Source organism: Raphanus sativus, chromosome 5 (genome assembly GCF_000801105.2).
Source record: "Raphanus sativus cultivar WK10039 chromosome 5, ASM80110v3, whole genome shotgun sequence".
Taxonomy (NCBI): domain Eukaryota; kingdom Viridiplantae; phylum Streptophyta; class Magnoliopsida; order Brassicales; family Brassicaceae; genus Raphanus; species Raphanus sativus.
The window spans coordinates 26866997-26886812 of NC_079515.1; the positions used below are offsets into that span (position 1 = coordinate 26866997).

Consider the following 19816-nt stretch of genomic DNA (forward strand, 5'->3'; position numbering starts at 1 on the left):
AACTTGGAGATAAAAACTGAGAATGAATCTTGTAAGAGCAATACGTGCCTTGTTATTATCGAGAACAAAAAGTCTATTAACCTAACCACCACCTCCGCCTTTACCTTCGGTGGCTCAGCCACGGATCTCTCCGTCACGCTCGCGACGACATACTCTATAACTCTACCCTCTTCTTTCTCTTCTCTGCCATGGCGGATCTCCCAGAAGATCCGGTGTCATCTCCGACCTTTAAAGCCTCACCTGAGCTTCTCCACCTGTGTAAAATGGACTCTCTAATGCCTTCATCCAGCAGGAGCTTTCAATACACAACGGAGTTTCTTTCTTCTCCATCAATTTCATCGATTCTGTTTGGAGAAGATGCCTTAACTGTTCAAGATCCCCTTCCCCAGCAACCTCCATCCTCTACGACAAAGGAAACAACCAGGACTCCTCCATCTCCAAAGTCGATCTCAAAGGTTTTATTTGGAAATGAGACACTCGATGTCGGAGGATTGTCACGCCAAGCCTCTCAACCTCATCTAGGAGCTTGGGCATCTCCGCTTAAGTTCTCAGATAACTTTAATTCCGCTACCGGTAAACAGATACAAAAGGATAACCTTAATGGCTTCTCGAAACAGCCTGTGTCTGAAGAATGGCCGGCTCTGACTGCTAATCTTCCCACCATCTCTCGTAAGCAAAGAGCTCGCATCTCTTCCTCTCAAGCTGCAAATTCCTCGGCTCCATCTTCTGCAGTAGGTGATGATCTTCATGCTATCTCAAGCGAGTATCCATGGGCATCGAAGATGCGATCCAAATGCAATCTCCACAGGGTTACCACTCCCACATACTTGGAAGATGGAACTCCAATGGTATGCATTCCGCCATCTGTTCTTCTGAAGGGATTAGATCACCAGCGTGAATTCATTGTTGGACAGTTCAAGAACTGTTCAGCACCACCAGGAGGTTTAATTCATGGAATGGCTACCCGAATTTGGGGTAAAAAGTGTAAGATTTTCACTAAACAGCTTGGTGAATCTTCTTATCTGTTTCATATACCCGATGAGTCGACTAGGAATTGGATAATTTCGCGAGGAATCTGGTATGTGGATGACTGCTTAATGTTTGTTTCTGCGTGGAATCCTTCAGAAACGATCTCACTCCCTGAAATCAAGACAATTCCTATTTGGTTAACTCTTAAGAACATCCCCTTTCAGCTATATTCCATTGAGGGCATTGATTGGATTGCTTCAGGCATCGGGGAACCTATGTTGACTAGCAAGCCTTGGTTAGATCCAACATCTATTGGAGAAGCAAAAATCTTAGTTGAGGTCAAGCTAGACAGGCCCTTCCCTAAGCGTGTAGCTTTACAGGACAAAGAAGGTACCATAAGTTTGGTAGACATCATTTACTCTTGGCTTCCTTCTAGCTGCACATCTTGTGGACAGCTGGGACATAAAGCTAATCGTTGCTTAGGAGTAAAAGCAACAAATGTGACAACTGATCCAAAGAACTCCCAAGTTATTGTCCCAGAAGTCTTAGCTACAAGTACAGATGTTGGCGCCCCTTCTACTCATTCATCTTTGAATCAAAATAATACATCAACGGTACCTATTCCTACTTTCTCCACTGTTACTACTACTTATCTTGCACTTACACCTTCGTCGGCAATAGAGCAAGGTCCAACTAAGGTTACATTTGAGGCTGGAAACTCTAACCAACAGGCTGACATCACATCGGCTCAACCTGACCTTCAGTTTTTGACTACGCTTACAAGTAACGAGTCATCAACAAACACTGCCACCTTCTCTCCTTCAGGTACTGAACAAGACTTACATAAATCTCCAAACACTACTAAGCAAGGTACTGAGACTTCTATTATTGAAGAAGATAACAATGTCTGCTTAGAGTTACCATCGGTAAATGAGACTAATTCAAGTTGTGAAAAAAACAAACTGGATACTACTGAGGATTTAGAAGTGACCGATCTGACAGAGATTAAATCTTCAAAAGAAGCTGCTGTGATGTCCTCTTCGGATACCGATCACATTGTCTCTATCACCTGTCCCCATACTGAAAACTTGACTCTCGATGAGGTATTTGCTTCCTCTCCACCTCTTTTTGTTCCAGGTCCAAGTACAGCTGCTGCTCCTTTTGCATCAGATGATGACTTGATAAATAGAACTCGAGGAGGAAGACTCATAAAACCATCACTTAAAGGTAAAGAGTTTGAATGGACAGAGGTGGGAGGAAGGGGAAAACGGGGACGAGGTCGTGGTCCTAAACACTAGAACCACCATCACTGCCTTCATCAACCTTCTTCAACTATTATGCTGTGCTTTATGTATCTCTAAATTAGTGTTTTCTTACTCTTTCACTTCTCTGAAATCTAAATTTCTTTGGTCACAAATGTGAACCATTTGTATCAAACTTTTGAATTTTAAATAGAAAGCCCTTTTTCAAAAACAAAAAAAATACGTGCCTTGTTATTTGTTTATTTACAAGGTGTTTGGCCCGCCCTGTGAACATAATTATCTAACTAATATTTATTATATTTATTAATAAATGTATTATTAATTTAAAAATCAGCAAATTAAATATCGTCATACACTTATAAACTCAATAATAAATTTAACATAAAATATTTCTATATAATGCAGTCATCCAGTACAATATATATATTTTTATTGTATAAAAATAGAATATGTAAATATCATAGAAATCTTTTTATATACATTTTTTTTGACATCATATACAATTTTTGTTATATTTTTCAATTTTATTTTTCATCAACTATCAACATCTTCAGTTATACTTATCAAAACATAGTTTGTAATTATCAAACCACTAAATGACTTTTTAATTTATATCTTTTCTGTCAGCAACTTAAACAGACTTTTTAATTTATAATTAAATTTCCTTTATACATGATAAATATATATTTTCATAAATTATCTTACTGAAAGAATAACACTAATTTGGATAATCATACAGTAAACATGACTTTTTTATCAAAAACGGTTTTTTTTCTTTTTGAATACTGTTTATTATAATTAATTCATGTTTAATGGCTAATTATATAAAATGATTTTAAATAAATCTGATTTTTCATGCAGCATAAACATTTTATAGTTATTTATTAATACATTCATTACTAATTAAAATAGTATAATATTAATTATTGTTTATGTTTTCTTTTTTCAACCAATTATTGTTTATATTTCCATTTGAAAATTGTTACCTATAAATTATTACAAAATTTATTTGTACACTATATTCATTATTAATAATTAAATCTTAAAAATAATTCAATATTCTCTTTTTAATTATATCTAATTAATAATTTTACTTGATTCATGTTTAGTTATGTTTTCTGTTTTATTTTTAATTTTTAATTTTTATTAAAATATATTTTAAGATAACAGCACAATATATATAAGAATTATCTTTTATTTCAGATAATTCTTATTTATTATTAAATTTAATGACTTATCTGATAAAAAAATTTAAATTCGCTTTTATTTTAGAGCTAATTTATTTATTTGGTTCATTAAGGGTATAAATGACACTAACCACTCTAAATTTTAACGTGAGAACTCCGTTGCGAAAAATTACTTCGCAAATAATATTATATATATATATTGATTTACAGGGTCACGTTTATATAGTTTAACTTGAAGGGGTTAAAATTAAATTAATTATATGTCGAAGCCTAAAAAGTTTTAAATTAAAAACAATACGAAGTGTATGCGGATGTAGTCATTTTGTAAATAGCTATTATTATATATTATCAATTCAAAAACTATCACAATTCAATTCTATTACTTCGACTTATCGACTATGACATATAAAGCCTATTAAATTTTTATCAAAGACATAATTTACAACCAAAAGTTTATCACAACTGAATATATCACTCATAGTTCTATCTATAATTTCAACATTGTTTACACGTTGTTAGAGTTTTATCCATATAATGAATTATACTAGATGATTTTTCCGTGCTCAAATACAAATATAAATATTTATAAAATATATATACTCTAATAACTGATTGATATTTACTTTTAGTTTTAAATTAATTTATAGTTTTATGTATAATTTTATATTAATTTAATCAGATATATGATTTTAGATATGTTATATCTAGTCAGTTTGTTGTTTTTACATTCGATTTATTTATCGTTTGGGAATATCGGATTTCATCTATTTCTCTGAATTTAACTATAATAATTTAATTAAAAATATTAAAATTTTGATTAATATTCTTATTTGCATTTAGGGTTGTTTGTTGTCTTAAATATTTAAATATATTTTAGTAAAATATGTATAATTTTAGATACATTGTGCTACGAATGAAATAAAAATAAACTAAAGTGTCTAATTCCAAATTATATAAATTAATATAACAATACTATTCTGAATTCTTGTGCATATATATAGATTTACAAAATAACTAAACTGTAACAGTTGGCTAATATTTTATTTTTTATTTATTAATATGTTTTGACTCATCATATAATTTATACTAGGTGATTCTCCCGTGCCAATGCACGGGAATAAATACTTATAAAATAATCAAATCATAATAATTGTTAAAAATTTACATATGTTTTTTTATAATGTTTAAGTAATTTTATTACTTATATTTATGATGAATAAAGAGAATTGTATTAGATATCATTATATGGATATAAAAATCTATATATTTGTTCATAATTTTTAAGTTATTATAATTTATACAATAAAAATAATATTAAATATCATTATGTTCTCATCTTAATTAGATATGCAATTCTATGTATAGTAATTTGGATCAATTCATGTATGGTATCGTTGAGGTTTATATTTGGTTTCAAAGTAAACAACAATTTTTAATTAAGTTACACTTAAATTTTTATTTTAATTTTATTTAGTTTGGTTCATTCTATTAGATTTGTAAATATATTTATACAAGTTTTTATAATTGTATATATGTTTTCTGAGAAAAAGAAATATAAAGCTGAAATTGCGTTAATAAAAATACTTCTAATATTTTAATTTTTAATATATCTTATTTTGGATAAAATTATATAAAATAAATTAATGTGCTAATAGATTAAGAATTGAATAAGCAAACCAATTCAGAAATATTTCAATTCATTGATTAATTTCGAATTCATAAGATAGTTACACCCAGAAATTCAAAAGATTGTATTTATACATATGTTTTCATTTTAATTAGTTATCTTATTTCAAACATAATATTTTGGTCAGTTCAAGTATTCATTGTTGGGTATATTTTCGCATCTGTTATTGTTTTTGAGAAATCATGTTATATAATTAAAATTTATATATATTTTCTGTAATTATGAGATATTATAGTCAACTAAATATAGGAAAATAAATAAAACACTTAAATAATACTAATTATAAACTATTTTTAGTCAATTAAACATATATCAGTTTATGTTATTCAATTTATATAATCATCTATGTAAATATATAGATGTTAAAAAGTAGTTATATTTCTTTGAAAATTATTTTTATTGTTTCTTTTTCCAATATCAAAATTATCTGTTTTAATTTCTTTTTTTTGTCATCCGTGTGATTTTTCTATGAAACCACATTATATAAAAATATATAATTTTGATATAAGAAAATATACATATAAAGAAAGTATTTTATTACTTTAAATTTCTATTTTATGTTATTAAAAATATGTTTTAAATGAACTGTTACTATCTTCTGAACTTTTTAGTGAAATCATATTGTATATACATATTTTTTGTTTTTAAATTCATTTTCTAAACTTTATAAATGTTTATTTTAATTATATACGTTATTTGAAAATATTTTTTTTTAAAAAACTAAATAAAAATTTAATAATAATATTTGAATGTAAGATTTTAATTTTTTAAAAGTACCACTGTAATTGACCGTTGTAAGAACTAATGTAATCACGATACATAAGATAATTTCTCAAATAATATTATAGAGATTCTTGAATTAAAGCAAAATATGCCTGAAGTGAACCAACACTAACACATTGAAAAATATTAAGATGTGTTCAGTTTTTTGAAGTTTAAGAATTTTAAAAGTAACTATGTGTACATTTTACTATATTGTTTTTGGACAGTAAACATTAAAGCTGTGGTTGGTTAGTCCGCTGGCGCAATAGAAAGCAGAGTAAAATGAATTTGGACCACCAAATTAGAGTAAATTTATTCGCTATTTTTATAAGGTGAAAATATTATCGCTGAAAAAAAACAAAACATGCGATAGTAAAATAATATTTACTCCAAATATGGTGGGTCCAGAATATTTATTATGTTATTACCCAACCCAAAATTAATAAAAATAAAAACAATAATTGATAATATAATAAATTAAATTAGTTATTCATTATGCATCACCAATATTAATCGGTCTGACTGTTAACATGATATCCGGTCTGACTGTTAACATGATATCAAATGCAAAATAATAGTTTTTTTTTTTTTTTAACAGGGATGTTCCGCAACCCGTAGACCCGTAGACACTTCCGTAGTTTTCCACAACCCATAGGTCCGTAGTCACTTCCGTAGCTTTCCGCAATTCTTAGGCCCGTAGTCACCCCTGGCCCGAAACCAGCCGTTACTAATACCCATTACCCAAGGGCCCAGCACCAACGCCGTACTTAAATTTAAACTTGGAGAAGGCGTAAAGCATTTCGTGGCCATAAGGGGTATTCGAACCTGGATCCTTATCGGCGTTGGAACTGCCTCAAGACCACTAGCCCACCACCTTGTGGTTTGCAAAATAATAGTATAGATACACTAACATTAATTCTGCTTCAATTTCTTTGAGTTACTATATATATAATTAGTTAATTTGAGGTTTTCGAAATTTTAGTTATTGTAAATAACTTTGTTTGTAGTAACATTGTCTATTTGTCTTCTAGATCCACATCTTTAGATTTGAACCGTTCCTCAATATTCAAAAAAACGAAAGAAGCTCTACATGTGAACCAGTCAACAATTTTGGCTTCCAGTATTTTTCTAATAATTTTTTAGGAACCTCGGTCGGATGACAAAGTTGACTGTTTGATAAACGAATGTTAACGCGTATAAAACCCTAAAAGGAGTGTGTATAGTGGACTTGAAATGTTTAGTTATTATAATAATCAAGTTCAGAAAAATTTATTTTGTTAATTGTTCTATTTTCATTTGGTTACCTAACTATTTCCAATTTGAAAAATAACAATTAATCTGATGTGAAAAAAAGACTTAACCCATTATACTAAATTGAATTTACAGTGATTCTTAGTAACAAGGACGAGTTTTCAGATGATTCAAAAGACAAAATTGAATATTGATGCAGCATATCAAAAATAAACATAAATTATTCACATTCGGATTATTATATTTATTTATGTAGTTATCTTAACTATTTATAATTTTAAATCAGTATAATAATGTTTCAGATAATTTTATGCGATTTTTAGTTTATTTTTAAATATTCGAAGTTTAGCTAGTTGTATTAGTTATGCTTATACAAAAGTCTGTATTCTTTATTTTTAAAGTAACTTTTGATTGATCAGTGAAGGTGATATAAACGAGTTTTATCTCACAAAAATGGCTATTTCCAAATTTTACGAAGTTTTTGATAAAACAAGATTCCACTTCATCAAATATTATTATCAGAAATCATTCAGAAGAAAATTTATAGTGAATATTGAGCAATATCTCGACTCTAGCTCTTGAAAATGCATATGGAACTCGTGATTCTGATAACTCATTCTTATAATTTCTTTCAAAATTAAATAAATTAAATTTTTAATATGTAAATTTTAGATACAGTAAACATATGTCCATGTTGTTTTAGAATAAAGCATGAGATCTGTTGATTTTGATCACCTGGACTTGTGCTGGTACATCCTTGATTGTTGCTATGGTGTCTTTAGACTAAAACTTTTTATACTGTCCAACTTGTTAGGAATCACCATAAATCAGGCTATTGTATAAGTAAATTTTATACTTAACTAAATCAGGTAATCAACACCATAAGATAATTTAATCACAGCATAACATGAGCATGTAACACGAAAAGTCCAAATTTTTAGATTCTGAAATACTTGATACTTGGTTAAACAAATGAAAACAGCAGAGCATTGGATCAGACACAAAGAAGGAGAAGAGGAACTCACAAAAGACAAGAAACCCATGGACATATGGAACATGGAAGCAGAGAGGAGAGTGGTCACGATGACCTACACGTAGAACAGAACAGAGTATTTGTTTTGATTTCGTCGAAGCTTTTCTGTCCATGGCTGAGATAGTTGATATTTATAGTCCGAACTCTAGACGGTTACTTTGAGATTCGATGAGGTTGATTAAATGGCATAGTGGAGAAGTAATATCAATGAGCGTTAGAAGAAGAAATCGGAAAAAAAAAAAAAAAAAAAAAAAACGGAAATGCAATCGACGATCAGAGAAGCTGGAACTTTTGTCGGCATAAGCTTGAACTTCGCATGATCTGAAATCTACGTTAAATCTTGGCCTTTTTGGTATTAGAAGCTCGCTTGAAATTAAATATTACTAACGACAAGCCCAAAAGATTTAGAAAGAAACCCAATCGTAACCAACCAAATCAAAACGCACCATTTAAATAAAAGTGCCACGTGTCCTAATTTAGACATAGGAGAAGTGAGAAAAGACAACTTTTGTTATAGATTTTATTTCTTTGTATTTACATATGTGGATGTTCTTTAAATATATTTATATTTAATTTTAATTTATATTTTTGGTAATTTTTTTAAATATGGTAATAATTCATATATTACATTTATTTTCGATTTATATTTTTAGACTTTTTAAAATATGGTAATAACTCATAAATCATCATTAAAATAAATATATTCAATTATGGCATTTTAAATTTCGAAATATCATTTAAATTAAAAAAATATTTCAAAAATATATATTTATTTTTAGAAAATTATAAAAATTAAATCATATAAATCGTAAAATCATTAGTTTCTTATATATATATATATATATATCTACAGATTTTATATTATTTTTTTTAGTTTTAATTTTTGACAATTATGAAATTTTACATCCCCTAGACTATATTTGAGAAGTGATTTTGCCACATGTCTTCTCTACAATCATTTTCACAAAAATAATATGACATTGCTATTAAAATTGATGACATGTCTTATAGATTAATATGACATGGACAATTATATTTAATGTTAATTTATATTTTTGGTAAACTTTTTAAAATATAGTAATAACTCATATATTACATTTATTGTCGACTTATATTTTTGGATTTTTTAAAAATATAGTAATAACTCATAAATCTTCATTAAAATAAATATATTCACTTATGGCATTTCAAACTTCGAAATATCATTTAAATTAAAAACATTTCAAAAAATATATACATATTTTTAGAAAATTATAAAAATTAAATCATAAAATCAAATTAAATCGTAAAATCATTAGTTTCTTATATATATCTACAGATTTTATAAATATTGTTTAATTTAAATTTTGACAATTATGAAATTTTACATATTTATTTAATATATTTAATTAAAATAAATAGATAGAAAAATCTACCTAAGATTATAATTTTAAATATATACATGCACATTCTTAAATATAATTTAAAATAAACAAAATTGTTTTTATCTTAATTTTAATGTTCAGTTAAATCAAATTTATATTAAAATATTGATAAGAAAATAAAAATTATAATATTAGTAAAAAATTAAATATAATTTATATGTATCTGTTAAAAATATTTTTAAATTTTTTTACTACACATGGTGCAAGAAAACATTTAGTTGATATATAATTACCCAGATTGATGTGCTTATTGATTGAGATAATAATAATAATTTACAAAAAGATATATGAGATAGAAAATGTGACTGTTGGGTCTTATTAATTTACAATTGTTCCTCAACTAAATTTTCTTTAAAATCTATTTTTTTCTTCTTAACTAGTTTTTTTTTTTTGACAACTCTTCTTAACTAGTTAAAACTATGAAAATTGCTTTGGGTAAACTTTGGCAATCTTGATGCTATAACTTTTGTGTAATTGATGGAGTAGAATATAAAAATTACTAGAATTGAACTTGGGCTAAATTTATATTTTTTTTTCAAGTTACTATATTTAACTAGGTATTTGTCCGCAGATATGGGCATAATACTCTTATGAATATCTATTAATTTATGTTTTATTAATTTAAAAATCAGCAGAATAAATAGTTTTTTATGTTCTCAAAAGTTTAAATCAACAATCAAATTTTTCATTTAGTGACAAACTCTTACATCAAATTATTGTATTGAAATTTTAAACACTCACATATTAAAAATATTTTAGAATATTTAATTATTTTTAAATATATATTTTTCTATTTAAAAATATATCATTTCAAGATAAAACATAATATATATATATATATATATAAGAATTAAAAATTCTTGAAATCTATGTATAAAACATTTTAAAATATATATATATTTCCAGATAAAACATAATATATACATATCATTTAAATATGTTTTTATTTTTGAAAATTTATAATATTAATTTATAAACAACTATCAAACATAGCATATAAATCAAACATTATTAATATAAAATTTGTTTCAGAAAATCTATTTATACAAAAACTTATTCTTGATTGATATATAATTATAATTTTTATATCTTATTTTTAACTTCTATAATAGAAAATATTATTTCCATATAACAACACAGTATATAAGAATTATTTTACTTTTAAAAGTATATTTTTGTTTCTGAGTAATTTATTTTATTAATTTATAATCAGTTAACGAATATAACATATAATTCGAATAATATTAACATAAAGTTTGTTTTAATTATATAATAAATTATAAATAACAATTCATAAGGTGTATTAAAATGAGAGTTTGAAGTGATTGTTTTAAAATGATAAATTTATCGTTATTCAAATATGAATTTAAAATAATAATTTAAAATTCATTGTTACTGAATTGACATTTCATAAAATACAATAAAATCCACTGTTATTACAAATATTTTAAATGTGAAGTTTTAAAGTTTTCAGGTGATTTTAAAGTGCTTGTCTGTTTGGATTGAATATTTTAGTTAAAAATTAAACTCAAATTTATGGTTTTAGGTAATTTTTAGAGTGATTTAACAAAAATCACTTAAAATTCTCCTATTTATTAAAATCATCTAAAATCTTATTAAAAATTAGATCATCTAAAATCTTATTAAAAATTATATTATCCAATAAGAATTAGAAAACATACTTTAATATTTGTCACTGAACTCATAAACTAAATATAAGATAAATGTAATTATTTTGCTATATGTAGATATTGCTAATATTTATTTATTAACTAAATATCCTAAATACCATGATAAGTGTATATATTAAATATATTTATTTAAATAATACTATATTAATAATAAAATTTTAAATAATAATATTAGTTAAACTAGTGACTTATTCGAAAACCATGGAGAAAATGAAAAGTAAGAAAATTCACTTGTTTTTTGAAAATGTTTACATGATTTATAATATTTTAAAATATTCATCTTTTTTGTAAGTTAACTTTTTATATTTTCTCATACAGACATGTAATCGGATACTTCTTTGGTATATATGTAGAACATAAACATGAGTTTGTGGTAACACATATTAGCAAAATTTACAATTGTTAGAAAACATAATTCTTTTTAACTAAACACTAATTAATTAAAAGTGATAGACTATATATACTGTTGATGAGTTCATTAGCAAATTCAAAGTATATAATCTTTTTCATATCAAAAATATAGATATAATCATTTCATGACAGACAAGAGCATAATTTTTATAAAACATTAATGAGTTAATATCAAATATTTGTATAGATAATAATTATCATATTTTTCTTAAAACTGTTCACTATCTAATAGATAAATATTATTAAAAATATTATAAAAAATATTGACTAAACCTAAAATTAGGGCTGGGCAAAAAATCTGAACCCGAAAAACCGAACCGAACCCGATCCGAAAAAGTAGCACCGAACCCGAACCGAAATTGATTAAATATCCGAACGGGTTCAAAATTTTGGTATTTAAAGAACCGAAACCGAACCCGATCCGAACCGAAATATTTTGGGTACCCGAATGTATCCGAAATAAATTTATATACTTAAATATATACATTATTTTTATATATAATGTATATTAAAAATATTAAAAATATATAAGATACCTTTAAGTTTTCTAAAATACTCGGAAAATATATGCAAATAGTCAAAAGTAAATGTTTAAAATAGCTAAAGTATACTGAAAACACCAAAATAGTTAAATATCTATTGATTCTTTATCCAAATATTCAAAGAAAACCAATTTATATGTTAAATTAAGGTATTTTGACATATATGTTATGAAAATTTATATATAATATATTATTTTTTTATAGATTTTGAAAATTTAAAGTATATAATGAATTTTGAAAATTTAAAAACATTTTAAATGGGTTATCCGAATCCGAACCGAACCCGCAAAGATCCGAACCGAACCCGAACCGAAATTTAGAAATATCCGAATGGTGCTGAAATCTTTGACCCCGAAAACCCGAAACCGAATGGACTGAACCGAAACCCGAATGGGTACCCGAACGTCCAGTCCTACCTAAAATCATAGAGAATATGACAAATGAAACAGAGCAGTCGATCCTTTTTCTTCCCTTTTGTTTTGGTTCAGTGTTCAGAGAACTGTTTGATCTTGTTAGGGGTGTTTGTATTTTGGGTAACTATAAACTAAATAAGAACTCATTACCAGAGTTTACTGAACGATTGTAACGATTGTTTTAAGTAGTGAAAGCCTTAAAGAACAATAGCTTGAGGATAACATTCAGAAACTTGCAAATCCAAAGAACTCCAAATGTGTTTGCATTCTTCCCACCTTGAACTCATCCTCTCCAGAAATGCTTCAGCCCACACTTCCTTGCTTCCTCCCATACTCAGATCATATGGCACCGAAAAACTGCAAAGCCAATTTCCAAAACTGAGTTTTACAGATGCAATGTTGTTTATGCATCGAAGTAAGCATCTCGGCTTTGAAGTCATTACCTTGTTAGCTCTTCTAAAAGAGAGTCTTTCTCAGTGGCACCATTCCTGGAAGATATTTAAGTTACATCACAACAATGGTCAGAAAGCTAAGAGTTTAGAACATATATACAATAGCTAACCTTTGTACTAGAACTTTGAAGATGCGGAGAGACTTGGTTGAGAGGTTGTAGATTGCTTCTTCAATGTGATCTGTGCCGAATAAATACACAACCGGATAGTCCAGAAGCCATCTGATAACACAGACCAACGCTTAATAAAAACTATGATGACAGCATATGGTGGATGAATGAAGAAAGAGTTGGATTTTGAAAATATACCCGTTTAATGTTGGGATTGTAACCTTAGTGTCTTGTAAACAACAGCTAAGATCGATGAGTAAAGAAGACTGAGAAGAGTTGGCTTCATCAAGTGATGTCTTGGTATCATTGTTGCTCCCATCTAAAGGAAATGTGGAAGAGAATAGCTTCTGAATCGACCTAAGCTGCATCCCAAGATTGCTTTCCTTGCTTTGTTCAACCATCTTGAAACAAAAAAAAAGCAAGAATGAGAGCATGAAACAAAGACAGAAAGCTTTTTATAAAAAAGGAACAACCTTTGGAGGATCTTGTTCCAAGTCGACGAAGAACAACTCAGGTTCTGAACTCAACCACTTGGGCAGTATTCTCACATTTATCAGGTAAATCATATCCTCTATCACCATAACCCTCAGATCTTTAAAGACTGGTAAACCCTAAAGAGGACACAAAGTCAGCTACACACATACAGACAGACACACTCCAAGTACTAATGTTGCTTGAAGAAGAAAGAGATGAAGACTAACAACCTCTTGGAGAAGCTCAAGAAGGGAAAGCAAGCGGTCTTGAAGCTCAGGCAACTTGCCACCATAGTCAATCATCACAACTGGTCTCATCCCCGTGCATAGTGCCAGCACATCTACAAATTCAAATCATAAGGGGAAACTGAGATCATACTTTACTTACTACAAGAGTCAAGTGTTTGATATTTGAACGATCTATATAATGATGCTAATTACTAAAGTTTCAAACTTTATGATGAAAATGATAAAACCCACCAAACAAAGGCAATCAAAACGCATCATCATCAGATACACAATAAAAACTCAAAGGAATCAAAATATATTTTCTCAATTCACCATAGAGAGAGAACGGAAGAAGGGAAACCTATTTCGAGACGGCGTTTGGAAGTGGGCTTGATTCGCCATTTGATCTGAGAGAGACAAGAGCTCATACACTCAAGCATCTTCTCACAGCTTGGAACCTCCATCTCCCCACAGAAACAGACTCGAAACTTTCTCTTCTTCCGACTTTGACGCTTTTTTATTTTTATTTTAGGAAAAGTGCAATATAACTCCTCGACTTTCGAGTTCTCTCATTAATAACCCTAAACTTATTTCGAATAAAATAAAATAACGAAAAGTAAATTAGGACGTGTCAAACTTCTATTGGCTGTGCGATGAAGAAGAGCAAACATGTTGCGATTCACAACGACTTTTCTTACACGATCTAAACGAGATTCTTTACTTGTCGCATAATCAAAATCAACCGTGAAAGCAAGGGCTCTAGCTTAGATCTATCATCTCCTTCAAAGCTTATTTCAGGTCTGTCTTTATCATTCCTTGTTCGATTTTACTTGTGTTAAAGAGAGCGAATCATTTAAATGATTGGCTTGTTACAAAAGCATGAAACCTCTTAGACAAGAATCATGTTCAAATAAAGTTTCTTTCTTTGTCACGTATTAGCTTTCAAATTTAACCTCTTTTTTTTTTATTTGCTCTGGTTTTGTGTTGAGTGTCAGAGATGTATAATAACAACAACATGGGACCACAACCTGGGATGCCAATGCCTCCTCAGAAAACTCCTCAGCCTAACCCATTTGGCAATCCCTTCTCTGGACCTGGCTCTGGCCTTATCAGAAGCGGCTTGGGAGCTTATGGGGAGAAAATATTCGGATCCAGCTCTGAGTATGTGCAGAGCAACGTAAGTTTTGTGTATTCATAACTTTGGTGTTTCATTTGTTTTAACTCTTTTAAGTTGTTGGTATGAACAGATAACTCGTTACTTCTCCGATCCACAATACTATTTTCAAGTGAATGATCAATACGTGAGGAACAAGTTGAAGATTGTTCTGATTCCTTTCCTTCATAGGGTATAAAGAGGAAGCCTTACTTTGAGTTTTGTTTTGCTCTTTATGATGATGAGTCTTGCTGTAAACCTTGTCTGTCAGGGACATTGGACTAGAATCTCAGAACCAGTTGTGGGTAGACTTTCATACAAGCCTCCTATATATGATATTAATGCCCCAGACTTATACATTCCCCTCATGGCCTTTGGCACCTATCTTGTTCTTGCTGGTTTCTCACTGGGACTCTACGGGAAGTAAGTTACTTTGTTTATCTTATATATAGATCTATTCATGTATTTATGTCTTTTAATTCCACACTTTTGATCCTTGGTGCTAGGTTTTCTCCGGAAGCGCTGAACTGGCTTTTTGTGAAAGGAATGGTTGGCTGGTTTCTGCAAGTCATGCTGCTGAAGATAACGTTGCTTTCATTGGGTAGCAGCGAATCGCCTCTCTTGGACATTGTGGCATATGCAGGCTATGCTTTCGCTGGTCTCTGCTTAGCTGTTCTTGGCAAGATCATCTGGGGTTACTCTTACTATGTTTTGATTCCATGGACTTGCTTATGCACTGGGGTTTTCTTGGTGAAGACAATGAAGCGGGTTCTCTTTGCGGAAGCTAGGAGTTATGACTCAAGCAGGCATCATTATCTCTTGATCTTTGTAGCTTTAGCACAGTTTCCTCTTTTGATCTGGCTTGGTAACATTAGTGTCAATTGGCTCTTTTGACTGTCATTATTGTTTAACCTTGTTGTGAATAAGAAGAACACATCTGGAAGAAGAGTGTTATCTCAATTACATCCCTCTTTTTATCTTCTTTTTAATGTCTTTTTTTTTTTGCATGGACTACATTTCTAACATGATTAAAACCAAACAAGGACATGAACTTTGGTCTGATATAGTATATATCTCTACTCCTGCATTACATTGGTGCATTGTTATGGGACGACCTAAAAAACTCGTTTGATATCTTGTTCCCTTTAGTTAAAGCTATCTTGGAGTGCAAGTTATTATCATCAAATGCATACTAAACAGATTACATTACATTTGATGAAAAAAAACAGATTACATTGCATTATTACAATATTGTTGGGCTTGATTAGCAGAGCAATATAATAAGCATTATACTCGTTATTATTCAATTAACATTTACCACACAAACATTTAGAAATATTTACAAGATGTTAATGCTCTCAAAATGCTATTTGTTTAATGCTCTCACTAGGTGTTTTCCTGCACCATGTGCAGTAAAAAAATTTTAAAATATTTTCTAACAGATAAAAATAAATTATATTTATTTTTTAATTAATATTATAAATTTTCTTTTTCTTATTAATATTTTAATTTAAATTGATTTAACTGAACATTAAAATTAAGATAAAACAATTTTGTTTATTTTGAAATATATTTAAGAATGTGCATGTATATATTTAAAATTATAATCTTAGGTAGATTTTTCAATCTATTTATTTTAATTAAATATGTAAAATTGCATAATTGTCAAAAATTAAAATTAAACAATATTTATAAAATCTGTAGATATATATAAGAAACTAATGATTTTACGATTTAATTTGATTTTATGATTTAATTTTATAATTTTCTAAAAATATGTATATATTTTTGAAATATTTTTAATTTAAATGATATTTCAAAATTTGAAATGCCATAATTGAATATATTTATTTTAATGATGATTTATGAGTTATTACCATATTTTTAAAAAGTCCAAAAATATAAATCGACAATAAATGTAATACATGAGTTATTATCATATTTAAAAAGTTTAGCAAAAATATAAATTAACATTAAATATAATTGTCCATGTCATATTAATCTATAAGACATGTCATCATTTTTAGTAGCCATGTCATATTATTTTTGTGAAAATGATTGTAGAAGACATGTGGCAAAATCACTTCTCAAATATAGTCTAGGGGATGAAAATTTCATAATTTTCAAAAATTAAAATTAAAAAATATTTATAAAATCTGTAGATATATATAAGAAACTAATGATTTTACGATTTAATTTGATTTTATGATTTAATTTTTGTAATTTTCTAAAAATATGTATATATTTTTGAAATATTTTTAATTTAAATGATATTTCGAAATTTGAAATTCCATAATTGAATATATTTATTTTAATGATGATTTATGAGTTATTACCATATTTTAAAAAAGTCCAAAAATATAAATCGAAAATAAATGTAATATATGAGTTATTACCATATTTTTAAAAGTTTACCAAAAATATAAATTAACATTAAGTATAATTGTCCATGTCATATTAATCTATAAGACATGTTATCAATTTTATTAGTCATGTCATATTATTTTTGTGAGAATGATTGTAGAGAAGACATGTGGCAAAAATTGTCCATGTCATATTAATCTATAAGACATGTCATCAATTTTAGTAGCTATATCATATTATTTTTGTGAGAATGATTGTAGAGAAGACATGTGTCAAAATCACTTCTCAAATATAGTATAGGGGATATATTATTTAGAAATAAATCAATCATATATCATATATTATTCTTAAGATAATATCATATATAAATCATTAGCTGTTTTACCAATAAATAAATAATGATAATTTATATATAAACTATATACAATTTATTTATTTTATTTAATAACGTCAAAAATTACTTTTATACCCAAAAATAAATTTTAAATAAATAATAATTTTTACATTTATTTTAAAAATAATAATCATATTTGAAATTAATTTAATTTATATAATTAAATAAGATTCATTATTTTCAAGAACAAATTTATTATTAATATATATTATTTTAAATAGATATAATATATACTAATTTTTGATAATTTTAAATTATTTTGCTACTTTTCAATCAATCATTTATTAATTAATAAGAATTCTACAGCATACTGCTACCAATCAGGTTTTAATCTGTTTGAGATTTGTCTAAACTAAAAAATGTTGCTTGCAAAAATTGGGAAGTAAAAAATTAGTGGTCGTAATTTTCCTTGACAAGTTTTGTAATATTTTACATGAATACTTTCCTTAAATTATGCAATACTATTTTAGATTTTTATCTAAAAAAAGTTGGTAATCATTTGACCAATATCTAATAAAAGAACTGAAACATTCAAAAAAGTTTAAAATTAGGAACTTACTGTTTATAGAATTTTGTTTTACATATAAATACGTCGGTTTATTGATCTTAGATTACTATCAAGAAAAAAGAAGAAAAAAAACAAGAACCATTAAGAGCTTATAAAACAATGGCTATAGAAAGAAAACCCTGATCGCCTCCTTCATCACCATTATGATGATGGTAATGATGATCGCGAACCAAGTTGAGGCCAGGAACCATGTCACAATCAAGCCGCCTCCAAAGTGATCATAGTCTTTGTTTTTCTAAATCGATGGCTCCAAAAGTTTATGAGAAAATAAATGGTTCCTTCAACAAGGAGCTTCAAGCATGGTTTAACTAATTTTTATTACTATATATATATATCATTATTTCATCCTCTTATGTGTTTTAGTAATGGATGTATATCTTATAAATAATGTTTCACAAATAATATTTTTAATGTGAATGAAATGTACTAGTTTCATATTTCATATTTTCATATTTCATAGACAGAGATTGATGTTGTGAACTCTAGGAATTGACTAACACTATTGTTCACATTCGTCTTTTAGTTTGTAATTAAAGAGAATACAAATATCCTTGTTATTTTAATATTACTAAAATTGTGTTATCAAGTGAGTATATCACCACTTAATATTCGACTTATCCTTGTTATTTTAATATTACCACTTATAACTTGCACTACAACAAATATAGGTATTGATAGCAGATTATAATAGCACAATTTTCGTAACTGCTATGGAAGGTAATTGAAAGTCTGGATAACAAATTTATAGCATTTTACTTATGCTATGCCGAAAAATCAGTTAAGCGGGATTAAAAACTCACTAATCACCCGAGTTTTTACACTTAGCACAAACACTTAGAAAAAAAAGAGTTTTCGCGGCCAATTAGCAAAACCCATTACTTTTCATAGCATTAGAAAAAAGGGCTTTTCGTTTTCTTCGTCTTCTCTTCTTCTCCACATCGAGCTCAACGCTCTCTCCACCATCTTCGACTCGATTCCTCGTCGCTCACCAACATTAATCTCGTCGCTCATCCTAACCAAGTTTCCAATTCGATTCAGCCATCATCATCTCCGATTTTAAATCCGAGATTCTAAATCTTACCCTAACTCCAAACCCTAACTCCAAACCCCATATATTTAAATTCATAAATTAAACATCAATCTAATATTCTCTACTTACATCTAATATCTTAAAAAATAGCTCTACACTCAAATTTTCAAAATATACAAATATTAAACCAAACCCAATTTTTTTACTCAAAACACTTTAACATAAATATTAATCTTAAAACTTTGTTAATATTCTAACTACTTTATATTTGCTCACAGTTTATCCTACTTTAAATTAACTACAAGTATATTTTCTAAGTACAAATATTAAATTTAAATTATAGACTGCAAAATATAAATTTTGAATAAACATAACTTAAAAGAATACAAAAAGAATCACCAAATAAAGAAAG

The 19816-nt window shown here is 27.9% G+C and overlaps 3 protein-coding genes across 4 annotated transcripts; 2 read left to right on the forward strand and 1 right to left on the reverse strand.

The window, feature by feature from the left end:
• The first annotated feature begins 13 nt into the window (after positions 1-13).
• Positions 14-2459, forward strand: LOC108828866 (uncharacterized). The gene has a single exon (XM_056986182.1). It carries the CDS (start codon positions 189-191, stop codon positions 2265-2267), a length of 2079 nt encoding a protein of 692 aa, XP_056842162.1. The 5' UTR covers positions 14-188; the 3' UTR covers positions 2268-2459.
• A 10305-nt stretch (positions 2460-12764) lies between these two features.
• LOC130495096 (uncharacterized) lies at positions 12765-14418 on the reverse strand. The gene is made up of 7 exons (XM_056986183.1): positions 14257-14418; positions 13899-14008; positions 13668-13805; positions 13393-13595; positions 13195-13305; positions 13076-13120; positions 12765-12989 (listed from the first exon to the last, which is right to left on the reverse strand). Exons 1-7 carry the CDS (start codon positions 14357-14359, stop codon positions 12830-12832), a joined length of 870 nt encoding a protein of 289 aa, XP_056842163.1. The 5' UTR covers positions 14360-14418; the 3' UTR covers positions 12765-12829.
• A 154-nt stretch (positions 14419-14572) lies between these two features.
• LOC130512451 (uncharacterized) lies at positions 14573-16110 on the forward strand. 2 transcript variants are annotated; one of them, XM_057010463.1, is made up of 5 exons: positions 14575-14693; positions 14891-15072; positions 15143-15241; positions 15320-15471; positions 15555-16110. In XM_057010463.1, the coding sequence occupies exons 2-5, from the start codon at positions 14893-14895 to the stop codon at positions 15940-15942; spliced, it is 819 nt and encodes a 272-aa protein (XP_056866443.1). In that variant the 5' UTR covers positions 14575-14693; positions 14891-14892; the 3' UTR covers positions 15943-16110. The 2 variants fall into 2 exon arrangements, with proteins under 2 accessions (XP_056866442.1, XP_056866443.1); XM_057010462.1 differs by having other exon boundaries at positions 14573-15072.
• The last annotated feature ends 3706 nt before the right edge of the window (positions 16111-19816 follow it).